This window comes from Manacus vitellinus, unplaced genomic scaffold, assembly GCF_001715985.3.
Source record: "Manacus vitellinus isolate BGI_N305 unplaced genomic scaffold, ASM171598v3 scaffold_1_pilon, whole genome shotgun sequence".
NCBI classification, from domain to species: domain Eukaryota; kingdom Metazoa; phylum Chordata; class Aves; order Passeriformes; family Pipridae; genus Manacus; species Manacus vitellinus.
Window position 1 is genome coordinate 7,281,029 of NW_021939396.1, and position 10,693 is coordinate 7,291,721.

General features: G+C 36.9%; 1 protein-coding gene across 1 annotated transcript in view; it reads left to right on the forward strand.

Moving 5' to 3' along the window:
- LRRC6 (leucine rich repeat containing 6) overlaps positions 1-5,558 on the forward strand; it is a 33,547-nt gene extending 27,989 nt beyond the window's left edge. Inside the window, exon 12 of the mRNA XM_018074419.2 lies at positions 4,987-5,558. Within this exon, the coding sequence (XP_017929908.2) occupies positions 4,987-5,173 (187 nt within the window). The 3' untranslated portion in view covers positions 5,174-5,558. The remainder of the gene's footprint in view (positions 1-4,986) is intronic.
- The last annotated feature ends 5,135 nt before the right edge of the window (positions 5,559-10,693 follow it).

Below are 10,693 nucleotides of genomic sequence, written 5' to 3' on the forward strand. Positions count from 1 at the left end.
TTTGTCTGGATTCTTAAGGGGAAAAAAACCAAAAAATATACTGCTGGAATATCCACTCTGTCTGCTGGAATACCCATAAATGTCTTTGAACAGTTTCAGCAGATTTCACTAATTGTGAGAAACATAAAATATATAAAATTGCCTCTAAGTTATGTTGAACTTGGGACCAGGAAAATTGCAGTTTCATGGTGATAAACAAGCATTACTTTACTTTCCTTGGAGAAGTTTTTGGTTTTAGTTGAGCTTTTTTTCATTTATTAACAAGTAAAGAATAAAAGACTGATTCTTTCAAAAACTCTGTATGGTTGTCTCACTTGAGATGTAACAGTTTTGCTGAAGATGAGACATACTGAGATGTAGTGTTTGCCTTCGTTAAGTACCTGGGAGTAGATCACAAATCTTGAGTTGAATAGATTTGGAGAATTAATATTTTCTGGTTACAAAGTTTGCTATCTGTCATGAAGACATTGAGAACTTCTAGAATGCAAGTTATATTGTCTGGGAAATAAGGAATCATAGGAACTGTAATTCAATTGACTATTTAACCAGAAAGTAGAGTCAGGTATGACTAAGCAACATATTAAAAAGGCTTTTTACTCAAATTAACCTTCAAGTATGGACTCATTTACATTCTCATGGAGGCATGGAGCAGAGGGTATACACCTCTATCATTTGACTAATGAGGAGAACAAAAGGTGGGGTGCCTCAGAAGTTATTTGAAAATTAATTGTCAGACACAGGCCTCTGATAATCCCTAACTGTAATAAGGGCAAGGAGACTTCAGAAAGGTGCCCTTCTGGAGGAAAAGCATTCTCAAAGACACTGCTCAGTAAGGTCTTGGTCACTACAATCTGAAGTTATCTCCAGTGTGTATATGTGACAAGGACAAAAGACTGAGGGCAGAGATGAACTTTAAAGTCATGTTCTAAAATTCCATAACTTTGTAGACAACTTTGCTAGAATAAAATTTTGTGTCACTATAAGCTTCCCTAATGTTTAACACACTAGGGACTCGACTTTGGCTGACAAATTGAACAGTGAAAGGGGTGAAAATAAGATGATATTACAGCCACATGCGAAAATTCAGAGTCAATTTACTCATTGCAGGTATTGGAGCATATATTTTGCTAACAGACAAGGTCAGTTTATTTAGTATCTTGAAGTGATTATGCGTAAGAAGGTAAGGGATGGAACAGTGAAGTTTAAAATGTCACAGTGATTATGATTTTCTGTCTAACTTTTAGAAACTTGGACTCTACTGTTATATACGGTCTCAGTATGATGAATCCTATTTGTGAGATGTATTTGTCTTTTAGAACAGAATGACCCAGACGTCATCAGCCTTTCATTTATCAGAACTGCTCACCAGTGATTTGTTAGTTCTTGGTTGTAGTTCAGTCCCTGAAAAATGAATTTGATTTTACCAGTATTTATATTTTTCCAATGATCCACTCAGTCTGAAGACTCTAGTTATAGTTTCATTTCTCTATGTAGAGAGATTTGAAAGACCTCTTATACAATGAAAGAGGTATTACCATAATTATTTGCTTAGATTACCTAGTAGATTTTTCTAAGTCTGTATTTTCAAGAGTTGAGACCAGGGTATGGTAAAAGTCATACATTTGCCATCAGTTTTTGACATACATAAATAAAGATTTGTCTCTCTCTAAGCTCTCAAATAAGATATTCGATATAACAGACTCATTCTGTTTTCTTATTCAAGAAAAGGATTTTAGTACTTTTTCTAAGATGAAATTATTTTTATGCTGTTTCATTCATAATCTTAGAAGACTGGAAAAAGTGTCTCTTCAAAACAGTTGGTTGTGACTTGTAAATATCTTTGGATATCCTGGTGCCAGAAACAAAACTTTCAATTAAATTTCAATGATTGTATATTCTGGATTAAACATATGAGAAATCTTTAGCAACTTAAATTTTATTGAAATTCAGAAGTTGAAGCAGGGGAATGTAACTGTCAAATCATTAAAGTATCAAATATGTGCATTATGAACTGTGTGAACAAAAAGTGTAAATTATCAAGAAATACCAAATTATCAGTTATGTGCTCTGTCACACACCAGATTGTTCAGCAGGCTGCTATAGTTATGCAAAATGGAGGGACTAACTTTCTTTATTGTGGTCTTCTCATTTTTACTTTAAAAGCATTATCAAACAGTGTGAAGTTAGAAATAGCCTCTCAAAGGAACATAAATACCAGGAAAAAAGAAAGGATGTAATCCAGTATTATTTATTTTTGTATGGTACTCTTGTCTTTACACCATAATTTTTTGAGTAGAGAACATTCAACAGCAGGTAGTAGTGCCAAAAACTGTGACCATCTTCTTTTAAACCTGAACTTGAAGTAATTTGCAAACACTGAGATTTTCAGATCTGTGCTCTGGCTGGTCCTGCAAGAAATATCACAGTTGTCTTACTATTGCTCATGGAAGAGCTTCAGCAACGAGATGATTTTATTTCCACTAGGTAGAATTACATGGAAAAAACCCTAATTCTTTCTTGCAAAAATGTTCAGGTGGGTTAGTCTTGATATCATCAATACCCAGGCTCTTTTTGCATGGATTGCACGATGAGTGGAGCAGATTCTCAGCAGATACTGTGCTGTAGCTGCACTGACTTCAGCATAACCGAGTCTTCTTGTCAGCCAAAGCTGTATCATGGTAGTTGTGATCCCACTCTGAAGCTTTGCTAAACAAGTATAGAATGTTTGATCATGTTCATGTAAGTATGTAAAAATCCACTCCCTTTCTGGAAAAAAATCACCTCTACTTGATTCTCAGTCTTACCTGTTGTCTGTTGCTAAGACACTTCCAGGTTACGTATTGATGGAATTTTGAGAATGGCTGATGCATATAATCCTTTCACAGCTTGTTGATGTGCATTGTTACTTATGAAACTACTATGAAGATTGTTACTTATGAAATAATTCATTTCTGGTATACTGAAGTTTATTCTGCTACTAAACAAGCTACTCAAACTCCACAGAGTTTTTTGTATTTGAATGACTAACAATTTGTACAATTTTAGAGCTGCTCAACAAGTGTGAAATACCACTGCTAATTAAAATACTTCTAATCAAGGAAATTCTTTTCTAATGTGATGGAAACAAACACTGAGCCTAATTTATTTTCATATTTATGATTTTTCAGCTTTTTCTGTGGTACTTCGGATTAGTGGTTAATGATTAAGATTCTGGACAGGGTCTGCTCTCTTTGCCATTCACCAAGAGCTACTGAAAAAGTGATTGCAGGTCACAGCACATTTCATAAATTAGACAGGAAGCAAAAATGTCTGTTAATTTTTGGGGATGAACATTTTCCAGAATGTTACCACAAATAGAATCCATTTTTATTTCATTAAATAGCATAGTGTAATATATGGAAAAAATCTAATCTTATAAATTGAAGAACATTCAGGGTAAAGAAATAAGACTTTTCTTGTATTTGTTTTCATTGCTCTTAAAATTCTACTCTGAGTAGTTTTTGCTTATGCCACTATTTGGAAAAGGTTTATCCAGGTTATTAAAGCAGGCTGCTTCTCTGGTTGTTTTCCCCTCAGCAAAATGATCAGTTGATTCCTGTAGTACAAGAGAAATCCAGTGGCATAGGGCTGAGAGGTGGTTGGGCTGGGGGCCTCTTCTTTCGTCATGCTGTTCTCAGCACAGCATAGGAGGAAACCTCCCATGAACTCTTTTGCTTCTTCACTGGGACAGAAATCCTGCACACAGATGTGGGCTGGGATGTCTGCTAAAATCTGACAGAGCCTTGATGGAGAAGCACTGGCAGAATTTGGAAACTGCTTGGCAGAACTCTCCCTGTTTTAATAACTAAAGATGGCGTATTTTCAGTTAAAAATCTTTTAATATACTTTATTTACATGCTTTCGTCATCTGTGTTGTGATCCCAGAAGTGCATTCTCTCATACAGTGACTTTGCCTCTTTTCTGTTTGTTCTGGTTCTGATCTCCTGGGTAAACACATAGTTTTCTCACATCTGTCTTGTGCCATACTGAGCTTGGAACTGTGACCCAAAGTACCACTCAGTATACAATGGAGTAGGAAGATGTACAAATCATGTTGTAATTGGGAGAAATTAAACATTGTACTATTAAATTTCCATTTTGCTATTTTTTATGTAAACACAAATTGCATGAAAGCAAGCTAGATTTTTTTCCATTTAATCATTGAGCTCCTCTATTAGAAAAGAACAATGAGATTAAATGCTAAAATCCGAGAGTATATTTCAAATCTTTGATCATCATTTGAAGTGGCTAAGTTGCCTTAATGAGTGGCCTGTACACATTTCTAAGTGTAATCTAAAGGAGTATCCTTAATAGCAGTAGAATCTGAAAATTTTGTTAAAACTCTAACCTTTCTTATAAATTTTTTTTCATAGTACAAACATGGGGAGGATTGACATTGCTAAAACGTAAAAATTAGATGATCAAATCAAAAAGTTTATACAATTTTGTTTTCACTCTAAATAAAAGTATTTCTGTTTTCCAAAGATGAATCTGTCACATAAAAATTAATAGACAGCCAGTGTGTTAAAAATGAACAGAAAAAAAATTAAAAAAACCAATTAGATTAAAAAAATGTTCTTATATCAAAAGCCAACCATTTGTAGTGTGATACCAGCAGTCACCACGTTCTGATATAAAACAAATTACACATATGAAAAATTACATTTTGACGTTCGTAGACTAAAGATTCTTTTCTACAAAATCTTAGAGATTTTGTAGTACTTTTCTGGGTTTACACTGAGGTTTTTTATAGTAATCAATTTTTAAGTTACAAGAACTCTTAATCCTGGTTTAATTGGACTTAGTAACAACCCTCACACTAAAGTCAATCTCTTTATAAACAGGTACTCAAAATAGAATCATGGAATCATAGAATAAAGTCAAATAGTTCTTTTATATTTGACACTGAAATTAAGTTTCTTTCCATTTATTTCCCTCTTGTTTCAGGAGTGGAAAAGTTGAGAAGTTAGAAGTGGATCCTAGTAAATATTCATTCCCTGATGTGACAAAGATAATCCAAGAAAAGGAACGAACTGGACAGGGACCTATAAAGCTACATCCAGAGAGGATTACAGAAGTTAAGAAGAGTTCTGTTAATTTTGAAAATGATGAAGATGTTCCTCCCTTAATTTGAAACATTCTTAAACAGTCCCTCTATAATACATTCTTAAACAGTCCCTCTCTCTCTATATATATATGTAGTGTGTATGCTTGAGTTGATTTTGGAACCCTATGTGTAAAGCAAATACAATAGAGCTGGAGCTGGAAATATCATTACATTTCTTATCAATAACTTTTTTTTGCTTGTGTTTTTTGCTGAATTTTCTGTTAGTATATTGCTATATAAATTCATTTTTCTACATTGCTTACTTAGTGTGAAATCAGAATGGGAGTCATATATCAGAGATTGTCATTTCTTCAAAGAATTTACTGTCTGGGTTGAAAGATGACATATTACTGTAGAAAAAGAGAGAAGGAAGGAAGAAAGCACTTGTAACTGGATTTATGATTATTCTTATTAAACTACGGATAGAAAAAATCTCTGCATTCCTTCAGTGTTTTCATTTTCATGAAGGACAACAGTAGAAGAAAATAAGGCATTAGGAGAGTGAGAGACATTGCTGTAATCTACCATACATCAGTGGATTTTCCTGCATAATGCAAACTCCTGGATTCTGGAGCTGGTTTAACAGTGCCACTCCATGAAGATTTTGGGAGAGAATAAAAAGAAACTTCAAGCAAAAAGTGACCTACATTACCTTGCTAATGCTCTTGAAGTTGTTTCTTTGTAAAGAAAGACTTCATTTGGTTCTGCAGAAAGAAAATGCTTCAGATTTAAATCAACTTTTGCTTCTAGTCAAATGGGATAGGGCAGGCAAATTTAAGTCAGGAAGTATCAAACCACATTATGTGGTTAGAACTTGTTTACATCCTTAAGGTAGAAAATTAATAAGTTGCAATTATAACTGAACCACTAAAACTCCACTTAAAATATAGTGTTTAAGTAGCAGTCTAGATTCAGATAATACCCATAATACCTTCAACACATAGTCAAGTTCATGACACATTCTTTAAAAGTGCTGTATCCCTAATTGTGAAAAACATCATGCAAAAAACCTCAGCAGTTTGAATGAAAATATTACTATTGAATTCTGGGAATTTTTAGCCACTCTGAAGTGCTTTACGATTCTTCACAGATGTTTAATGTAAGATAAAGATAAATAATCTATCTTAAAGTGCACTGAGGAGAAGCAGAATATACCCATCAACTCAGGCTGATGGCTTGAACTGATGCATTTTCTTCGGTTCAATTTGAAACGGATATAGGATTTAAAAAATGAAGTTTCATACTAATGCTGCCTATACTGAGAGCTGAAAAGAAAGTTTATATATTACAAAGACATAGACCAAAGTGGAATTTGAGCATCGTGTGCTGTACTGGCATATCATCTCAGATTTTTCTTATGAACTGACTCAATTTTTCCAGTTCCAGAATACATTCTTCCATGATACAAGCCTCTCGGCCCTGAAATCTATTTAATTAGCTCTGCTCTGGTTAATGGAGTATAAAAACATCAACTGCTTTTGCAATATGTCCCTATTCACTATAAATGCCTAATTGTGCCGAGGAGGAGAAGCAAAGGAGGGAGCTGCAGCAGAGGCACCCTGAGGGGAGCTGGAGGAGGAGGAGGAGGGCAGGGGGGAGCTGCAGGTCCTGGGCAGGGATCACCCCCTGGCAGCCCCAGGAAGACTTCACTGGAGCAGAGACCCCCCTGAAGCCTGGGGGATCCTAAAAGTTGGTGCTATTTTATGTAACTGTGCAGCCCTAGTAGGGAAACAAGCAACAATGTAATTTTTACCAGTCAGATGGGCAATTCATGTTTTTGTTCTTTTTCAAGTCTATTTCCTTTTATTTTGTGTGGGAGTATGAATATTGCTGACCTTGGGATGGGTGAAGAGGAAAGGCTCCACCACCTGTTTGAGGATAAAAATCAGTAGATTTTGGCAGCACATCCAAAAATTTGTCTCCTGTAGTTTCATTGATTGCTGTGGGGATTTTCTGAAGTTTCTAAGAGTTGAACCCATTGCAGGTTTCCCTCTTTTTTCTTCATTGCTTATTTCTGAAAGTCATGTAGGGACAATCCACCTTTCAGACCTTCTGCCAATTTGGATGAACCTGTCAAGAGTTTCAGAAGGTTGTAGAAAACAGGCATCTGGTCATGTATGATTATTTTATTTTTTTCATAAGCAGAGAGCTCTAAAAATTGATCCTTTTTTCCAAACCAAAGGATAACACAACTGGATCTTTCCCCATTCCAACTCAGATCTCTTTTTCATGTAGTTTCTACTGAATATATTTTGCTGTTTTGGGAAAAAACAAACAAACAAAAAACTGCATTGAGCTACAATTACACCTCATAGGAGAATTAATAGCAGATACCAAAATATACTTGGAACTACCGAAGAAAGAGTTCTTTCACATGGTACCATAATTTTGAGTCCAGCCTGAAAATGGAGTGTATTCTGAGAATCAGCTTCAACAAAACTCTCAGAGTGCATGTATGGGCCAGGGAGAACATGAACAGAGGTTGATCACAGAGAAATGAAGTGCACAAGCACAAGATGACACCAATGGCCCACAGGAGCATAAACACACCTCACTAAGTATCAATTACTGATCACTAAGGTAATGCAACTTTGAGAAAAGAAAGCAAGAGGAGAAAGGACGTGTGGCCAATGTAGATAAAATATCCCCTGCACAGTGAAAATGCAAAGAGGATAACAAAAGGAATAAATGATAGTCACAGCCCTCACCAGGAAAAGGAAGAGCAAAGGAAACTCCAACATCATCTCCCCCAGTTAAGGAGGTGGCAGCTGATCAAAGCCATTGTGCATCTGCAGCATGATGCTCCTACTTAGAGCAGGCAACAAAGAGCTGCTTTTTGATTTGCCACTTGCCTCATTCTGCCACTGCAGACTCAGCAGTTGAATGTACAGCATTATCTCTTACTATGTAATTGGGTTAAGTAGATTAAAATTTCAGACAGCACGGAGTGTGTGTTGTGATATTTCACCTCTAACTAGATGACTGGATGAATTTTAGCAGTATGCAGTGGATGGAACAATTCATCATCCGTTAGACAGGAGATGGATGAGGTTAATGACAAATTCTAGCTGTACTAAGAGGAAAGATCTGTAATGGTTCAGGAGTGCCCTTGGATTTCCACAAAATCTTACTCTTGTTCTATAACTGGGATGGCATTTTCAGTCAGAACAAGAGGGTTTTGTTGATGCACAAAACAGAAGGTGTCCAGTTCCCTCCAGCACTAAATTGATTCATCTTAGTCAAAAAAAGCAAAAGCAGAAGTAAATCTGTTACACTATGACAGGGTAAAGCTATCCTGCCCTCACAATTACAGCTGTATTGTAGAGCAACATGCAATAAAATAGCAAAGCTTGGTTCAAAACTGCCTTTTGTCTTACAGTCTTAGATGTATTTGTGAATATACTCAGTATGGGTAACAGCACTGGACATGCAAAATGTGCTTTCCCACTGCATGTTTCAACTGATATTTGCCATAAGGGGAAGCTGAAGGGGAAGCTGGTGAGGAGCAGATAACATTTCTTCCTGGTTAATGAATACTGAAAGAAAGCTGCAGAGTGGCCCAAGCATTAAGCCTTTTTCTGAACAATTGCTAAAGACCAGGTGTTTGCTGTCAGAGCTAGACTGGCTAACTAACTTCACCCAAACAAAAACAGCATCCCAAGATGTTCAAAGTTGGAAGGGGCCTATGGTGATCATCTCGTCCAACTTCCCCGCTCAAACCTAGAGCCAGTTGCCCTGGACCATGTCCAGATGGCTTTGGAAAATCTCCAGAGATGGAGAATTCACAGCCTCTCTGGGTGATCTGTGCAGGCACATGGTCACCCTCACAGTAAGAAAGTGTTTCCTGATGTTTAGGGAGAACCTCCTGTGTTTCAATGTGTGCCCACTATCTCTGGTCCTGTCACTGGGCACCACCTATTTATTGTTTAATTGTAAATTATTTGTGAATAAATGTATTTCTTCTGTTATAGAGTCATCTGTAGCATGCTGAAGCTTATTGTTCTCATTTGCAGCACTTAAATGATACTGACAGAATCCAGCTGTCTCTTTCCACCTCTGATAAAACCAGGCAGACTAAAAGCTCAATGAAGCTGAAATCTGAGAAAACAGCATCTAAAATAACAAAGACAAAAGGTATGACATAATTTAGAAAACACAGCTTACTCTGAGAGTGACAGTTCATGTTTTACTTTTTAAAAAGCAGAAATGATCAAATAGATTATTAGTGGCAGAAGTGCTGCTGTTTGTTGCGCAGTTGTGCACTGAAACTATCTAATAATCAACTGGGATCTCTCTGAGGCAAGTTCTGTACAAATTGTTCCCGCATCAAACCTGTCACAGTTAAAACACTATGAAAGCCACATCAGGCCTCGGGACTGTTAACTGTATCAGTTTCCAAACCACCATGGATTAGCTGAGCTAGTTATAAAACCTTTAGACATTAGAAGGAACAGGGAAGCAAGGGAAATAATGTCCTCCATTAACCCAACCACTGGAGATGTTACTTTGTCCCTTGTTTCCTTTAACATAAAGCAAGTTAGAAAGTCTGGGCATAGTCTCTTCTGCCTTACAAGCCCTTCCTCTAGGCAACAGCCACGCCCCCCTGCCACAGAACAGACTAACACAAAGCTTAAAAGAGAGCCACACATTGGTTTAAGAAACTACTCTACAGCTCCTCCATAGGGAAGCCCTGATATGGTGGGAATTGGCCAGGGATTGAAAGTCAAAAGCCCATTCCCTTAAGGAGATGGGATAGTACAGAAGCAGCCCTCTGCTTTGTCTGGGTGTTGGCATAATAAATAGTTTGCCCTTGAATGACTTCAGATCTGCACGGTGGCAATTTTTCTGTATAGGGCATGGTCTCAACCTATAAGGGACTCTTCTGATATTTAACAAAAGCATTGGAAAATCATGATAACCAAGTCCGTGCTGGGAATCGTACTGCTGGTACTGAAAATAGAGCTTTCAGTGTGGTACAGCCTGAGTGTCTGGGGGAAAAAGTCTCAGAAGTTATAGCATGCATCATATGAACAGAAGCACTTAAAAGCTCCACAGCTCTAAACTCTAAGCATCTTTCTCCTCAGAAACTTCACGGGAAATATGTGTATAGAAGAGTTGACTGGGGAACATTTGGCTAGAAAGATGTGAGCTGTGGCTATGCTTTGACCTTTGTTGTTGTGCTCTCAGTGCTAACCATCTGCAAGTCTACCAGCAGCATAATTATGCCTGTTTGACAGTGTACATAAATTAGTGTTGGCTCTTCTGGTTTTGCAACAAAGCAGGCAGCCATGTGACTTTTTAATTAAGGATTTAACTGAGATTGATAATAAAGTTCCAATATGCTTCCATATTTAAATGAAAGTGCATCAGCATTATAAAATTTTCAAAGGGAAAACATCCATGGAGATTTATCAGTCACCTGTGAAGCATAGCTGAAGTGAAGCATGACATCAGCTATGGAAGAAATCCAAGCTGTCTGTTTTTCCTGCACCGAACTACATTCTGCAGTGGAAATCCTCCAAGGGAATCAAGTCCCTTTTTTTCACT